Source organism: Eumetopias jubatus, unplaced genomic scaffold (assembly GCF_037043125.1).
Source record: "Eumetopias jubatus isolate StellerSeaLion01/CBP00866 unplaced genomic scaffold, mEumJub1_p1.0 scaffold_8, whole genome shotgun sequence".
NCBI classification, from domain to species: Eukaryota; Metazoa; Chordata; class Mammalia; order Carnivora; family Otariidae; genus Eumetopias; species Eumetopias jubatus.
Genome location: NW_028274814.1, coordinates 124,621,533 through 124,639,409, shown reverse-complemented (window position 1 = coordinate 124,639,409; position 17,877 = coordinate 124,621,533). Strand labels below are relative to the sequence as shown.

At 40.5% G+C, this 17,877-nt stretch overlaps 1 protein-coding gene across 3 annotated transcripts; it reads left to right on the top strand.

Moving 5' to 3' along the window:
* Nucleotides 1-325: 325 nt before the first annotated feature.
* NFYB (nuclear transcription factor Y subunit beta) lies at nucleotides 326-17,675 on the top strand. Of its 3 annotated transcripts, none has more exons than XM_028121690.2 (8): nucleotides 326-433; nucleotides 2,990-3,075; nucleotides 9,248-9,341; nucleotides 10,699-10,829; nucleotides 12,796-12,993; nucleotides 14,226-14,307; nucleotides 15,226-15,305; nucleotides 16,023-17,675. In XM_028121690.2, the coding sequence occupies exons 2-8, from the start codon at nucleotides 3,070-3,072 to the stop codon at nucleotides 16,053-16,055; spliced, it is 624 nt and encodes a 207-aa protein (XP_027977491.1). In that variant the 5' UTR covers nucleotides 326-433; nucleotides 2,990-3,069; the 3' UTR covers nucleotides 16,056-17,675. The 3 variants fall into 3 exon arrangements, with proteins under 3 accessions (XP_027977491.1, XP_027977493.1, XP_027977492.1); XM_028121691.2 differs by lacking the exon at nucleotides 326-433 and adding an exon at nucleotides 1,116-1,258; XM_028121692.2 differs by lacking the exon at nucleotides 2,990-3,075.
* Nucleotides 17,676-17,877: the final 202 nt, after the last annotated feature.

The window sequence follows — 17,877 nt, the reverse complement described above, 5'->3', positions numbered from 1 at the left end:
CAACGTGGGAAGAAAGCCCGCAGAGACCTCAAGAGCGTGCCCGAGTCCCGGCCCTGGGAAGCCCCCGCGGAGCACGGAGGCCGCCGACCGGCGCCACACAAGCTCCAGGACCCGCCCGCCCGCCGCGGCCCGCCGCGGCCCGCAGCCTGCTCTGCGGGCTCCAGCTGCCGCGGCCGCTCGGCACCCCGGGCGGAGGCGAGGCGGGGCGGGGCGGGGCCGCGGCCGGGGGCGGGGCCGGGGCGGGGCCGCGGCGGGCGGGCGCGCGGGAGGCGCGGAGGGAGGGTGTCGCGCCGAGGGAAGCGGCCCGCGGCGGAGGGAGGGGAGGCCGAGTCCTGGAAGCGGAGCTCCGCGCTGGGACTGGTTCCTTCGCAGCCATTTTCTGTCCAACCAAACAGCCGATTGGAGACGGGAGCCAACCAGGGCTGCATTGGAGGTTTGTGTCTCGCTTCGGCCAATGATCGCTCCTAAACCGACTCCACTTTAGCTCGAATGAAATGTCCGTCTCCTCCCGGCGCCGTCCCCGCCGCCAACGCCGCCGCGGCCGGGGCCACTCGCCTCCCTCCCGCCAGCCCTCCCGCCCGGGGCCGGGGCCGGGGCCGGGGCCGGGCCGGCGCCTGCGAGGCCGCTCCCGCTGCGGGCCCGGCCGGGGAGCGGGCCCGGGGCCGCGGCGCGGCTCTTTGTGCGCCGGGCCGAGGAGCGGCGGGACGCGGGCCAGGCCGCCTCCTGCTCGCCGCCGCCGAGCTCCGGGCCCGAGGCCGAGGAGGGGGCGCCAGGGCACCGTCGGGCCCCCTCTCGGCGGCGCCCCGGCCGGCTCCATTTTGTGCGGGGAGCCGGGCGGGGGGCACTGGTCCGGCCCCCGGCCCCGACCCTGCGCCCTTGGCCGGGCTGCCGCGCGGAGTCCCCGGGGGCGTCCCCCTCCCACCCGCCCTCCCGCCCGCTGGCCCGCCGGGGCATGGCGGGACCGGGCCGCTTTGTCTGCCCCGGCGCCCCGAGCGGGCGGGCGGCCGGCAGGCGTTGGGCGCGGGCCCGGGGCCTGGGCGGGCGAGTCGGGGGATGCGCGCCAGGGGCGGTCGCCACGCACCGGCGGGACTGACAGTCGGCCGGGCAGGGCGGTGGGGCCGGGGCCAGCCCGCGCACCTTCGTGGGGAGGAAGCGAGGTCCCCGGGAGGAAGGAGTGGATTTGGTTTCCCCGCAGTCTGGCTTACACGTAAAGAATGCAGCCATCTGGCGGCTTGCGGTCCCTGGACTTGCCCCGAAGGTGGGAAGGAAGCCTTTCGGATTGGACTAAGGTTTTAATCTTCGGTGGGAGGCGGGGAGGATCTGCCGGGCCTGAGGAGCAGTAGTCTTCGAGAACAAAGAATTAACAGAGCACCCACAAGTCGTAATCTTGCCCAAAGTACTGTAACAAGATAATTTAAACAAGGTTAGGTAGCATAGGACCTTTAAAAAAAAAAAAGCATCCCACTAACCCGCATGGACTCCACGGTGCCAGGGTTCGTCCACGAATCACTGGGGTGGTTTGGGCTTTCTTAGTATGGAAACTAATTGGCAAAATAAAGTGGTGAGATAAACTGATCGATATAAGTGGCATTAATAAATAAGGGTTTTATTTGTAAAGTGTTCAAAGTTTAACCAGAATTCCTTAAAAGGCAATTATTCCTTCCCCGCACTGCTCCTGTAGCTTAATTTAAGGATTCTATTGATGCAAAACTCTGGTTGTTGATGCCAAAGAATGGAGGGTGGAGGAAGGGTCTGCTGCTTTTCTTGGATACAAATTTGCATTTCTTCAAACATTAAACAGATGTATGCATTCCCTTGAGCTTTCACATATAACCTGCCTTTAGGAAAATATATACCGTACGAAGTGACAGTGTTTATCTTTAATATATTGAATCTAACTATATACTGAGTCAACTATTTGGGTGAGAGAGTGTGGTGAGGTGTGCCCCCCCCCGCAAAATAAATATATATAGCTCCATTATTTTAAGTGTACTGAGGATTTTCTTTTTCAAAGACAGCCTTAAAACGCTTCTAGCTACAAGGAAGGAATCATCTGCGCAGTTTGGGGTTAGAAAGAGGACAATATTTAAAAAGAAAGTAGACATTGCTTTTAAGATTATAGCAGAGTAGACAATGTCAGCCAGTCTTTGCTGCCTGGACTGACATTTAAAAAATTCAATTCAGTGGCTACAATTTTTTCTTCTGTTTACTAGATTTCATGCTTGAATGCATATCATTATTTTCTCTTCCTTTAAAATTAACACTGAAAGGATATGTTTTTGTTTTGCCCCTCCCCCCAATTTAATTGCTTCACTTGAAAAAAAGGAAAAGAGCAGATGAGAAATGGAGATTGTAACATTGTAATTGATACCAATTTATTCAGCTATTTATGCTTTACAGTGAAAATGAAGTGCTATTCAGATGCAATTTTAGTCCAAAATGGTGGTGCTTTAAAATGATAAATAAAGGTCCTAATTTATTGTGTTCCATGTATGTTCTCTGGGCAGCCTGTATCTTCTTTTCAGTATAATCCGAGGTGTTTAATTTAAACGCATTGTATTCTGAGATATTCTTCTCCCCTTTTGAGCTTTTGGACTCCTAAATCTCACTCTAAAACATTAAGAAAATCATCACTGAAAAATTAAGTTGGGGTGTTTGTGTCTTGGGTGTTAATATTTTGAATAATTTGGATGTGTAAATTTTGGTCTTGTGCATATAATTTGGGGTGTTGTGATGAATATTTACGGTGAACATGAATAAATTCAGGGTTATGTTAGGAAAGCAGTTCCTCCCTGCCATAGAATTAACTTTTTTTTGCAAGGTCTCCAAAATATATCTGCCAATTTAAGAAACCTTTATTGGGCGCCTGCTTTTTTGCACTCTGTTGAATAAGAACAGTAGGTGAAATTATACACGCCTTTTAAATTTTTACTAGGAAGAAAGCCTGTAGGCAATACGTTGTTACTACTAATAGATGTTTATCTTCTAGGTTGAAGTTGGGCAAAGATCAGGCCCCTTTTTAGAAAGGTGTTCTGAACACCACTGACAACACGGTTCTGACAGTATTTCATGACAGTAAGTATGTCTTACCATTTAGGTTGTTAATTAGATTTGAACAGTAATTAGGAAACAAAATTATACCTAATGTATATTGGAGATCCTGAGTAGAATGAATGCCCTTCAAGTCTAGACAGATAGTACCTCCATTCACTCATTCCTGTTGCTTCTTTTTAGTGACTTGCACGTATTGTTTCCTGTGGGCCTTTAAGTGCTGTGGAGGCTACAAGATAAAAAGCCTGTCCCAGCTCTTAAGAGGCTGTCTGTTTTGCTAGAAGGGCTTCAGTCGAACTGAATGCTTAGAAGACAATTCTGCAGGGAATGGGAAATGCTGGTTCTAAGGGTAGCAGAGATGAAAAGACCAGTGGTGTGGTAGGCCTGGGTAGTTGTGAATGCGTCGACTTAACCTTGAAGGATGAGTGGGATTTGGATAGGTGGAGGGTATCACCGAAAGCAAAAGCCTGAAGGCAGGGATGAGTAACTGTTGTTTAGGGGAGGGGGAGTAGATCTGCATTGTCCAAGTGGAGATTTCATAGGATAATTTAGTGAGAGATACCACTTTTCCTGTCTGGATGCTTAGTTCTGGATCTGCTACTATATTTGTGATGTCAGGCATGTTACAACTTCCTTGAGCCATGACTCATGCCTCAGTCCTAAAATAAAGAGCTATACCTGGTGATCCTTAAATAAGGCACATTCTAGCACTAAGATTTTTATCAGCCCTGAAGATAGAGTTGGAAACAAGTTTAGTTAGGTTAAGTGGGGGATCCACTCATGAAAAGCCATGGAAAAACTAGGTTTGGATTTGATGCTAAAGACTTTTAGAACCATTCCAGGCTTAGGAGCTATGGAAATGGTGTTTGAGTGAGATCCATCTTAAAACAGTATGTACCCTGGTAGGTTGGGTAGTAATGCAGTGGCAGCAGAGAAAGGAAGGGCATATCCAGGAAACTTATTAAAAGAGGTAACAGCTTAGGTGGAACTTGGAGGAGATAGAAGAATCTAAGATGACACTGGTATAATGAGCCTGGGAGGGTGGGGTCACAGTAGCTGGAAAGCAGATGAGGCGCTTATCCACTGCCTCCTTGCAGGACATGGGGAGGGTGCGTTTCATTTTCCAGAATTTTAAGCTGACAGTGATGGGACATCAGACATGTTCTACAGGCATGGCTCGTTGGGCTGGCAGGCAAGATACGGTTGTAGAAGTGGTATTTAGAGTTCATTAAGAGAGTGAGGGAAGAAAGAGGAAAGGATAACCTTGGATGAAACTGACAACTGGGAGGTGGGGAGGAAGAAATAAACCAGGAGAGGGTATCACTTTGGAAATCAAGGGAGAAGAGGATTTCATGCAGTGGCCGGCACCATCAAGAACAGCCAAGTAGGAATGAAGGCAAGATTACTGGCAACTTCCAGGAGCGGTTTCAGTATCCTGGTGGGGGGGAGAAGCACTTGCCAGGGAGTTGAAATAGGAATGGAGAGATGTGTGAGGACTGTCAGGGTGACAGTGATAGCTAGCCAAGGGTGTGGAGCAGAATTACGGTTTTATGGGTCTGTGTGTACTTCTGTGTGTTCAGTGAGGGAGCCTAAGCATGTTGAAGAGAGAGTGAAGCAGCTGGTCAGGGAGGACTGAAGACCCATTAGAGGTGAGGAATCTTTGTGTTATTTCTTATCCTCAAAGACATAAAAAGGAATTGGTCCAGAGAACAGGTGAAAGGGGTTATGCAAGAGAGAAAACCATGCCTGGAAAGAAGGGTGAGAACTGTATTTGAAGGGACAAAAATAATACTAGGTTACATTTGTTGAGTTCTTATTATGTATCGTACACTTTGCTAAGTGCTTTTTATATAATAACTTCACTTCTCATAGCAACTCCATTTTAAAAAACTCCAGATGGTCTGTCCTAAGCGCCTGTGCTCCTGATCCTGAACCCCAAACCAGGTGCATTGCTTACATCCCACAGATATTGTCCTGACTTGAGAAGCAACTTTGAATGTTTTTATTTATTTAAGATTTTATTTATTTGAGAGAGAGAGAATGAGAGATAGCATGAGAGGGAAGAGGGTCAGAGGGAGAAGCAGACTCCCCGCTGAGCAGGGAGCCTGATGTGGGACTCGATCCCAGGACTCCAGGATCATGACCTGAGCTGAAGGCAGTCGCCTAACCAACTGAGCCACCCAGGCGCCCTGAATGTTTTTAATATATAGTCATTAGATCCAGAATTTAGAGAAGACAAAGTAAAGATTTAGGCTGTGGACTACAGGAAAAACTATTAGGAACAAATACTGTAAAGTACTTGGCATCTGAGACTCTGGATTTAAATCCCATTTACTCTGCCACCTTTGGCAAGTCATTAGCCTTCTATAACCTCAATTTTCTCATCTGCTTCACGAGGTCATGAACATTGCATGAGATATTTAGAAAGTGTTCGATAAATGTTAAACCTATTAAAGAGGGAAGTATTTCCCGCGTTTGTGCACAAATTATTAATGTAATTTAAATACTGCTACATCACAGAATTATAGAATAAAAATGTATTAGCCAGCTAACCATTGATTTCACATAATATTTTAGAGAACAATATCAGTTCAACTAAGTAATCAGAATAGTCAGTAACATTAATTTAATGGGCTTGAACTAGTCTTTGTCCATAGTTATCAGTTCTCTTGGATCTAATGATTCATCATTTTACCCATTGTCTTGTCACTCTCCTGCATGCCCTTCCCTCTTCGTTGTCTGGATAAGACCCAGCACTTCAGCTTCTCTCCTCTTCCACCAGCTGTGGACCTGTCAAGACTGGTACCACTGCATGTTTGTGGTCACCGGCTATAGCTTGGCTCTCGTTGCCCAGCGCTCCCATTCTCTATCTCTCCAGCTTCAGGAACCCCAGCAGCATGCCCTCAGTCCTTCTTCTGGTTCATTTTCACTCAGTCACCAGGTCTGTTGATTTGACCTCCTGAAAGGCTCTTTCGTCTGCTCCCCTTGATCTCCACTGCTGTTGTTCTGGACTGACCTGGGGAATGAACGTTCATCATCTTGCCTGAATTCATGCTCTGACTGCAGCCCCATGGTCCTTCGTGGTCTTCTGCCCCCATTCTTGCTCCCCTCTGTCCATTTCTACACTGGACTGTAGCCAGAGTGTTAGCAGAACCGTGCAAATCAGACTCCCCTTTGACTTGCTCTTGTCCACAAGGCACTGCTTGATCTAGCCTCTAGTCCATTCTAGTCCGCCAGTACTAGATTTCTGTTTCCTTTGCCTGGAACATTCTTTCCCCATTTTTTCCTTGCCTGACTGATTTCTGTCTATCTTTAGGTCTCAGTTTAAAGGTCATTTCCTGTGACCACTTCCTTGACTCCCCAGACTAGTGTGGCCCCTTTTGCAATAAGCTCTCAAAGCATATAACAAAAACACCTTTGTTTTCCTTAGCACCTGGCAGTAGCAATTAGTTAATTGTAATTACTTAATAGCTATATATAACATTTACTGAGTCCTCCTATTACACTGTGCTAAGTCTTTCCATGGTAAGTCCTGTCTCATTCCACTTGCTCAAGGTCTCATGGCAAGTAAGTAGGAAGGAATTCAAACCAGGTGATAGGATTCCAGAGCCTGTGCCTTGGAAGTATTAATAGACTACCCTCCCTACTCCTTTCCCCTGCCACTGGTTTACGTAATACTTGTCTTCCCTGCAAGGTGAGGACAGAGATCTTGTCTATGTTGTTGACTAGGCCATATCCCCAGCACATTGCACAGACCTGATAAATACCAGGTGCTTACTTGGTAAATATTTGTTGACTGGCTTACTTAAAATCTCCAGCCTATTTTGAATATTTTTATAGGAAGTTTAGACCTTGAAAAAGCCTTTGGGATGTATCTAGCAAGTATCCCTGCCTCATTTCCCCACTCATATATATGAGTGGCTAGCATATTGTGAGCATCAAAGATGAGGCTTAATTTGTTACTAAGTACCTTGGGGATTCAAAGAAGGGGACACTAATTTTGGGTTTGCAGAATAGGGTAAATCGGAAAGATTTCAGGAGGATGGGAGAACATTGGGATTAAAGTATGGGGCAGGATTTTAAGCTGGAAAGATAGATGAGAGGAAGACAGAGGTGTGATGAAATGACAGAAGAGCTACGGCTTGCAGACCCAAAGACACACAGCTAAGCCTGTTCCGTGCAGCTTATCCTCAAGGAGGGAGGATGGCATCTCCGTCCCCTGGGTGCTCTATGCGCCAAACAGCTCTTTAGCAGGTTCCCTTTCTTTCGTTCTGACAACTCGGAAATACTTCCAGAAGTACTGTTTAGAAGACTGAGGTTTAGAGGCTAATGACGTGAATCCAAATGATAGTCTTGCTACTAATTCCATTGCATGACAAGATAATGTGATTTAAACTTTTTGCCTTTAATACTTTTTTTATGTTATATTTATAAATTAATTGATCTTCCAGACAGATACCCCCTGCCTGCCCCGCTCCAACAAAGATTTGTTTCCAGTTGTAGGTTCTGAAACAACCACTTTGGTCCTTTCTTCTGAGCCGTGATTTCTCTAATCTTCCTTAGGGCATTGTAAAAACTAGTCAGTTCACAGCTATCCTAATTGAGCTCTCTTTCATGGCTAATAAATCCATCATCATATCTATTAAAGACCACTCTCCTAGTACCTTGTTGGCATTTTAGGATTAAAATAGCATTTTATTTTTGGGTAATGTTTCACATTAGCTGTTTAAGATGGGGAAGGTGATACTATTTCCATTTTATATAGAGATACATTTAATGGGTAGGGATTCTGTTTTCAGGGATCAGCAAGGAGAGTCAGAATCAGAGCTCACTGATGTTGTTTACTACCTTTTAGAAGCCCCTAAGAAGTATCAATAAATAGGTACCCTGTACTTGTGCACATTATTAAAGGTAGGTGAATTCTATTCTCTAGCCCCTTAGAAAACTATATAGATTACAGAAATGTATCTTTATCTACAATTAAATTAGATACCACAGTCAACAGATGTATCAAAGAAATGCCATGTTATTGAAGACTTGGAAACTAGCCTGCTGTTTTACTAGTAGATGAAAATCCAACAGAGCTGGAGAACACGATGTGGTACCCAAAGACTTAAGTAGTGCAGTTAATAACATTAAACTTGTTATCAAGGTGAACATGTAGGATCAAGTGTCTCTTTTAGATCTGGCCTGAAAACATGTACAGATTGTACTTAATTTTTGCTACACTTTTTATTCAGGTAATGCATTTACAAATTTTCCACCCACAAATAGCTAGTCCCTTATTGTTTTGAATAGTATTTGCAAAGTGGAAAGACTTCCAGGATTAGCCATGTTGGTGAAATGGAATGGAGATAGTTCAGGGCTTGTGGTCCAGTTTTCTCTAGGTTTTCCCTCTTAGAATTCTTTTAGCTCTGAGCAAACTTAATTAAGCAGGCTTCTTTTAAAATAGTCATTTTAATTCTCATTCTTGTCTATGGTTATAATTTTACTGTCTTTATATGCAGATCTCCAGTCTCCCTGACCCTTCCTTTTCTTTTTTTTAAAAGAATCTCAAGTTTGAGGGTGGGGCGGGGGGGGGGTGGAACTGTTGAGTAGAATTAGAGGTGATAGGCTGGTTCAAAGTATGGGTGTGCTTTCAGGTTGCATGGACCCAGATTTGTGCAAGGAATCCATGTTTCCCCTACCAAACAACAGTTTGAACCAAGACACTGCCCCTTGTGGAACTTCTGTGAGACAGCAGAGAAAGTTTGCAGCAGGAGCAAAAGGATTTGCATAGGACTATCAGGCTGTAGCAGGAAAGCGGAAAGTGATGGTGACTTTTAGGTGACTTCTAAGCTGACTTCGGCTTTGCTTGTCATTCCAGGGATAAGCTAGGTTGTAAGTCAGGGTTGTCTGCACTATATGTGAGGATTATGCAATTGAAAAGAAAGAGGTGTGTGTTTTAGATCCATTTCCTTGCTTTGTTTTCCTGTTGGTCTTAATGCTTATCACCTACAGAGGGTAGAGGGGAATCTTGAATCATTGAAAAATTATCAAAATGTTTCCAAATCAAGAGATACAAATGTTTTCTTTTAGTAAGCTTAAGGCCTTTAAAACTAATTGACCCATCCTATGACAGTTTATGAGCATCGAATCTATTATGTTTTTTAGACAAGTTTTATTAAAGAATATTTCAAAACTTCTTTCCTCATAGATGGATGGCGACAGTGCTACGACAGACGCTTCTCAACTAGGCATCTCTGCAGACTACATCGGAGGGAGCCACTATGTGATACAGCCTCACGATGGTGAGAAAGCCCCCAGTAAAGACATTCCCCAGTAGAAACAACTTAGTGAAAATCATATTAATGTGATGTTCTAGGTTGATTTTGTCTTTACAGGAAAATTAGCAATCTTGTGTCAAAGTTCAGTGATAGTCTAAAACAAGTCGCTTTTTATTAGAAATAGTCATCAAAAGAGTGATGAGTTCCAGAAAAGAATTCTAGAAAAGAGTTATAGAAAAGTTTGTTTTGGGGGCACCTTGGTGGCTCAGTTGGTTAAGCATCCGACTCTTTTTTTTACTGAGAGAGAGTGAGAGAGAGCCTGCGAGTGGGGGGAGGGGCCAAGGGAGAGGGAGAGAGAGAATCCCAAGTAGGCTCCATGCCCAGCACGGAGCACAGTGCAGGGCTTGATCTCACGACCCTGAGATCAAGAGCTGAGCTGATATCAAGAGTTGGACGCTTAACTAACTGAGCCACCCAGGCATCCCTAAGATATATTTTAGGAGGCAGTTGGGGGTGGGTGGTTAGTTACTTCATCCTGAAACAGATACACATAAAAATGTAACTTGAAAAGAAAAATTTAACTTGAATCAGCTTAAGTGCCTTTCTTTTTTTAATACATAGAAAGAGTACATATTACAGGATACTGCATTTAGTTAAAAAAGTATATTACTGGTACTGTGAAAGCTTCAGTTATATCTGAGTCTATACATTGAGGATTCATTTTTTGTAAGAACGTCGGATCAGTGCTACAGCTTTGTTCAAAAACTTACTACATTAGTATTAATCCAATTGGGTCAGTAATACTCAAGTCCACTTTTTCCATTCTATATAAACTTGGCTTTGCATAATATAACCTCTTAATCTGGCAATATGCAAGGAACCATAGGTCATAGTCTATGTTATGTAACAAATATTTATGAGTACTTCTTCTGTGGAAGATGCTATACCAAGTTCTAGGAAGTACACAGAGCTGATCCCTGGCCTAAGGTAGCAGACATCTAAAGGGAGGATGAGAAATAAAAAGAATTATAAAATATGTCAGAAAAGACACAGAGAGGCACTTTGTGATATTTTGTGAAAGGAGAGATCACTTCTGAAGGTGCCGTGCAGATGCTTTTGAGCTCTGTTGACCACGGATAGGTAAGGTTTTAGTAGGCTGAGTTGACAATAAAAGGATTTGAGGCAGCGGGTTTGAAACTAATGAGTAGGTTTCGGTTATGGCTGTGAGAAAAATTGTGAAAAGAACCGCTACCCTCCTCCCTAAAAATGATTAGGAAATGAACCAGGATGGTTCTTATCTTAGATTGTCTCAGGTAGTCTTCTCTATCTTGAAGTAAAGATGATGAGAAGCTTGAAACCTAAATCATTTTTATTTCTTTAGATACTGAAGACAGCATGAATGATCATGAAGACACAAATGGCTCAAAAGAAAGTTTCAGAGAACAAGATATCTATCTTCCAATTGCAAATGTAGCAAGGATAATGAAAAATGCCATACCTCAAACGGGAAAGGTAATGTGGAGGAGACATTTTTCCCAGGTTTCTTTTTCCAGGGAGAGGGGAGCGTAGACCCACATGAGTGTGCACTTCTGAATACGGTCAGCTATTACTGAGCAGCCATTCAGCCTCCCAGCAAGTCCAGCTGCTCTTTCAGTGCTACACACTTCGTTACTGAGCAGGACTCCATTTGCAGTTTCCACGTTCCCCTCCCCAACTTGAAGCAAATAAAATAGAATTAAGAATCTCCTTTAAAACAGGTGCATTATCAGAACTATCAGGTTTTTTGAGCATATGGAGTTGTGACTTCTATAATGTTGCAGCAAAATTGGGTCATTTTGGACTGATATGGAAAAAATCCTTACATTTGGAAGCAACTATTTTTATATAATCATAAATATTAATGTACATTTAAATTTAACTGGCATGATTTTTTTAAAGTAGTTCTGTCTTGAGACAGACAATCGTATAGACGGTTATTTATAACAACTTAAAAAAAAACACTCTACTCATCACTTGGTCTGAATTAAAAGCCACATTTTTTTATATTTATATTCCATAATAAACTTTTTCCTCATCGTAGCATATAAAGTGCTTACAAAAGTAATAAAGCTCACAAAGAAATATATTATTAAAATACAGAGCTAAGCCTAGAAGTTCCAGTATGAGAGGTCCTCCTCGTGTTTTAAGGGGAAATAAAGCAAAACTGCTGATTACTGGTTCTGTTGCTAGGCCTGTGCTGTCCAGCACCTCAGGCCGCTGACCACACATGGTTATTGAGCACTTGAAATGTGGTGAGTCTGAATTAAGATGTGCTGTAAATGCGGGGCGCCTGAGTGGCTCAGTTGGTTAAGCGGCTGCCTTCGGCTCAGGTCATGATCCTGGAGTCCCGGGATCGAGTCCCGCATTGGACTCCCTCCTCAGCAGGGAGTCCGCTTCTCCCTCGGACCCTCCCCCCTCTCATGCTCTATCTCATTCTCTCTCTCAAATAAATAAATAAAATCTTTAAAAAAAAAAAAAGATGTGCTGTAAATGTAAAACATACTTTAGATTGTGCAGGCTTAGTATGGAAAAAAGAATTAAAATACCTCAGTTTTAAAATGGATTCTCTGTTTAAGTGGTAATATTTTGGATTTATTGGGCTGAATAAAATGTTATTAAAATTAATGTCACCTTTTTTTAAACATAGCTACTAGAATATCTAAAGTTATGCGTACAGCTAGCATGATATAATCTTGCCTGCAGCTCTTGTTTACTTTTCTTCAGGATGTAAAAGAGGCCTGGAGGTGGAAGACAGTGTGTTTCAGCAAGGATTTGTGTTGTTCTGTTTGAAGTGGCTTTGGAATTGCATGCTTTAATCCATTAGAGTTTCACTTTGAAACCCCACACCCTTAAAAGAAGAATTGCTTTTAAAATGAAGTGGCAGGTGTGTGCTGCTTTTTAATAAACTTAAAACCTGTACCTGACACTTGGTATCTTCAATAATAAAAATGTCACCAGATGTCATTATTTCATTCCCTTGTAAGCCTTACATGAATTCAGTGTTTTGTCTTTTTAAAATTTTCTGGTGTCCTTATTTGTGGAAATGCTAGGGCAGAGGAGTGATACCTGAGTCTAGCCCACAGTATTCTATGTACACCATGGGTCTGATTTTCTTGGGGTACTTGGTTAGTAAGATTTCATCTTTATGGGATGGTAGGGACATCCAATGATTGCCTTTTTACCTAAATTATACCTGTTTTCTGTGAATAGTTGTCAAGGCTTCTCTTACTGATATTCGAGTTTTTATTCTCAATTCTCAAGGGCTGGAATTTTGATAGCACACATTGTGTCATTGTAATTAGCAATATTATTTCAAAGATGAAATGTTAACAGCAGTGAACTGAAATTTGTATTCTTCTGAATAGCTTTTATTTTTGTAGGTTGTTAGGAAGGGGATGGTTATATTCCCTGCAAATTTACCGGTGATTTTTCTCTTCAGATTGCAAAAGATGCCAAAGAATGTGTTCAAGAATGTGTAAGTGAGTTCATCAGCTTTATAACATCTGAAGCAAGTGAAAGATGCCATCAAGAGAAACGGAAGACAATCAACGGAGAAGATATTCTCTTTGCCATGTCGACTTTAGGCTTTGACAGTTACGTAGAACCTCTAAAATTATACCTTCAGAAATTCAGAGAGGTAAGTAAAATGCCTTCCATTATGCTTTTAAGAAACTAAGATATACTATTCACTTTAACTTTTTAAATGTATCATTCATCAAGTATGTAATCACTTACATTACTGTATTAAATAGTATGTTCTTTCTTTTTCCCTTTGTTACTAATGACATCATAGTTGTGTAATGATTGAGAGCCTGGACTTGGGATTCCAGCCACCTGAGGCTGAGTCCCAGCTCCACCACTGTGACCTCGGGCAGATAATTTAAATACGTTAGACCTTGCTTTCCTGGTCTGTACAGTGAGGTTAGTAGTAGTACCTACCTCCCAGGGTTATTGAGAGAACTAAGTAAAATAATCTATGTAGAGCCCTAGGCTCAGCATATAGTGAGCACTCGGTAATGGTAACACATGCTGTGGTTATTATTAGTTTAAAAGAGGTAGCATCTCAAAGCTTGGGGCCTTCTAGATAGGAAAAAGGGAATTCTAACTGTATCCCTTTCTTATTAAATTCTTCTGCATTTCCTTTTGGGTTTATCTTTGCCCATGGTATGAATTTTGTGGAAATAAATTGAGATCAGCATATTTATTTCCACACTCCAGCTTGGGTGTTAGGTTCACATTGCTGTCAAAATGCTGTCTTTAATGTTGTAATCCCATTGAATTAGTGTTATATGCATCATCAAATGGTTAAAGTAGGAAGAGAATTTATAAATTCTTCACAGTACTTTTCCAAATTTTTTGCATCACAGAAACTTAGAGTGAATGGATGGAAACTTAGAGCTCTTTGGTCCAAACTGTAATTTTGATTTAGGAATTTAAGACTTTAAACTTGCTGTTATAGTACTGCCCATTTGGCTAAGAGCTATATATATAGAGTTAAACTATAATTTGGATCATTTATAGTAGATTTATGAGCTGAATATTTATAGTATTTTGCAGACTACTTCATCTGTAAGTAGATTTCTATTTTCCTTTTGATGTAGTGTGGAATTAGAATAATTTTATTTTTATCCACAAATATTTTAGATTTTCTAGGTCATTACTAACACTGTCTTGTGATGATTACTGCTTATATAAAAAGTTAGCATTTTGAAGGGCCTCTTCATATGTAATTAACCAGAAGTGTAAATAAATACTCTGTGCAGTGTTTGTAATAATAGAAGCTCCTAATTTTAGGAAATAAGCATTCTCATCTAGAAAACAGTTTCTTTTGAATACCAGTGATTGCTTTTTTGATTTGTCCTTCTCCAGGCTATGAAAGGAGAGAAAGGAATTGGTGGAACAGTCACAGCTACAGACGGACTAAGTGAAGAACTTACAGAGGAGGCATTTAGTAAGCAGTGTTATGATACATTTTTGCAACTACATTTGTTCTTCTAAGTCATGTAGTTTGTTAGCTGTTATTAATACTGAATGTGATGGTACTTTGGGAATATCAGCCCCGAGTATTTGGACATAGCACTATTTTGAATAGTTCTTATAAGTTCATGCCTTTATGTTTGATGTCAGTGAGGAGTAAGTGTAGAAATTTAAATTCTTCAGACATTATAATCTTTCACCCATAGTTCTGATTTCCATGGCCCCTAGTTTTTGGTTTAAGATTCACATGAGATAGGAATATTGAGAATTGTATCTTGTAATATAAAGTCTTGTGATTTAAATAAATTTGAAGGGTTTTTTAAAAAATTGAATAGGGGCGCCTGGCTGGCTCCATTGGAGGAGGGTGTGACTCTCTGATCTCAGGGTTGTGAGTTCGAGCCCCATGTCGGGTGTAGAGATTACTTTAAAAATAAAAAGTCTTAAAAAAAAAAAAGAATATTGTCATATTGGTGAAATAAAAGGTCTGTGGTGATTCTAGTTCTCATATAAAATTTATGGGTATATATTTTATATTTCTCATAAAATACATGCTGCTTAGTTAATGTAAGTGTTGCTCCTAGCTAAGCCTCATGATATAGGTCTGCTTATGAATTAGAAACCCCATCCAGTCTGCAGATTTGTACACATGGGTAGTTAGCCCAAGTACATTTTAGAGAAATGAAGATACAGAAAATTGAAAACTTGCAATAGAAAAAAATGTGCTTTTTATGGAACTTTTTTTTCCATGCTGAATTTGAGGGTTTATGATTTTGTCCAAGATTACATTCATGAGTGGCAGAATTGTAATGAGAATTAATGGCACGACTTTAAGGTTCATACCCAGAGAGTAGATGCAATTCTTTTCCTGCTTTAACTTTTTTTTGTCTTCTAGCTAACCAGTTACCAGCTGGCTTAATAACTGCAGATGGTCAACAACAAAATGTTATGGTTTATACAACGTCATATCAACAGGTAAAATACAACCTTCTTTGTAGTTTAAATTATTTTAAAAATTGATTGTATCATTGATTTTTATCACAGGTAGTTAATTTCAGCGTACTACAGTTGACCCTTGAACAACATGGGTTTGAATTGCACTGGTCCAATTAATATGCAGATTTTCTTACAGTTACTATAGATGTGGTTTTCTCATCCTTAAACATTTACTTTTCTCTAGCTAGTATTGTTTTAAGAATACAGTATATAATACATATAACATACAAAATATATGTTAATTGACTATGTTATTGGTAAGGCTTCTGGTCAACAGTAAGCTATTAAGTTTACTTAATTAAGGAGGGGTCAAAAGTTACATGAAGATTTTCAACTCTGCAGAGTTTGGCAGCCCTAACCCCTGTGTTGTTCAAGATCAACTGTATTATTATTAAGGACCTGATAAAGAAGGTTGTTAAAAATTGCTTTCTCAAAATATATAATTGTGTATTCTCTTACTGATTAAAAATATGTACACATTCATATTTGCGTAGATTTCTAGAAAGATGCATAAGAAATTATTAAAGTAGCACCCTTGGGTAGACAGAATGGAAATTTGGGAGTGGGAAGTGGACTTATTTTTCATTGTCTATTATTTTTACTCTTTGTTTATAATATATGTTATTTTTTTATAATACATGTTATTTAAAAATGTTTTTTCTATAATTCTGCTCAATTTAAATTTTCTGATCTTAGATTTCTGGTGTTCAACAAATTCAGTTTTCATGATCTGAAGAAATGGTGGCATGGGGAGTGGAGAGAAGCAAAAGAGTCTATGATTCTGGAAACAGAGACATTAGAAGGAAGTGACTGGGGAAAAGATGTCTCTTTGTATATTAAATAGCTGTAATGTAGCTTCCTGATGCTTGACTAATTGAGGTGTTAATTGAGAATCTTTTTCATGAATGATTTTAAAGAAAAATTTGGATTTTAAAGGTATTAAAATATTTTTGTTTTGTACGAGAGTTTGTTGCTCTGTATGATTCCTGTATGCATTGTATATTGCAATTTATTACTGTCAGAGATTTGTAGACAGTTTCTTATTTTCATATTGAATCATGTTACTTTTGTAATTCAAGTAAGCAGCTGGGTTAATTCATGATGTTTGCCCTTTTAATAAAATACAAGGGTAGAGTTCATTTTGAATGCAAGTTGCCTTTATTATAAATTTGAGTTTGTCTTGGTTATATAATATCTTGCATGGTAACCTAGCTAGATTTTTAGCATTTGCCATATTTATTAAAATTAATTTTTTGTAAAACATAGCTTAAGCAGCACCATTTTTTAAAAATGTAATTGAAAAATTAAGTGTTAATGCGGAAGCAAACATTGTCTGCCCTATTAAACCTGGTGCCCATTAACAGTGTTTACACTGTTCATTGTGCCTGTTAAGATAGTTTAGTTTATTGGAGCTTTTGTTAAGACCAGATTTGTTTCTGAGTTACATTATTATGAGTGTTGGAATTCATTTAAGTTTAATGTAGTCCTAGTACTCTTGAAATGGTGCCCTTTTCATTTTTATATGATTTTTCCAAAGCATATCTTCAAATACTATAGTACCCTCTCCCAGAAGAGGAGTTTTATCATCTGATGGTAAATGTCCTTGTCTTACCTTTTTAATTGAAATGTCAAGTTTCCTAATTATACTGTGGGAACCAAGAAACGTCAGACATCACTGTGTGTATACAGACCTCTCCGCAGGGGTGAGCGAATGCAGTGGAGAGCGGAGTGAGTGCTGCCAATGGTGTGAAACAGAAGCCCCAACTTCTAGTGCGCTGTCTTGATCTTTGCAATAAACTAAACTTAGATAATGTAACTTTGTATAATTTAGTAGTATGTACTTGGGTTGTTCCTTTTTTAAAGTGAGGATTTGTATTTTCTCATCTGTTCTTTTTGGTAATTAACCTGAGTGTTTTGGGTTTTTTTAATATCAGCAATTGCTATTGTATAGTTTGCCTAAAAGACAATTTAAATGTCATCTTGGAAGGACACTCAAATTTATAAAATAGAAGCAATTTCGTAGATAACAGGCTGAACAGAAATTTTTACCTTGCCATAAGGAGATTTTGGGGGCATATCTGGGCTAACCTGAGGTTAGTAACTCCCTCACTACCTTCCCATTTAAAAAATAATCTTCATTACAGAAAATTCAAATAGGCAAAAAAGGGGGTTGTTAAGCAAAATCAACTATCATCCTACTATGCTGAAATAACCAATGTTAATATTTTGGTAAATATCATTTGTCCTTTTACTTTGCTAAATATGTATATTTTTATAAAAATGGGCTCATACTTGCATACTGTTTTGTAACCTGCTTTTTTCACTTAACAATATATTGTAAACATCTTTTCCAGGTCATTACATAGTCTTTTATTTTTATTCATTTATTATTCTGTTGTATGGCTGAACCATAATTTATTTAATTCTCTATGGGACATTTTGACTATATGCATCTTTTCACAGTTATAAACAACACTTCACTGAAATCTTGTGTACATCCATGACTGTTTTCTTAAATTCTTAGAAGTAAAATTACTAGGTTAACAGGTAC

Bases quoted from the DNA above. Each gene is read 5' to 3' on its own strand.
- NFYB (XM_028121690.2), top strand. The intron at 12,994-14,225 runs GTAAGTAAAATG...GTCCTTCTCCAG, and splicing joins ACCTTCAGAAATTCAGAGAG to GCTATGAAAGGAGAGAAAGG. The intron at 15,306-16,022 runs GTAAAATACAAC...TTCTGATCTTAG, and splicing joins ATACAACGTCATATCAACAG to ATTTCTGGTGTTCAACAAAT.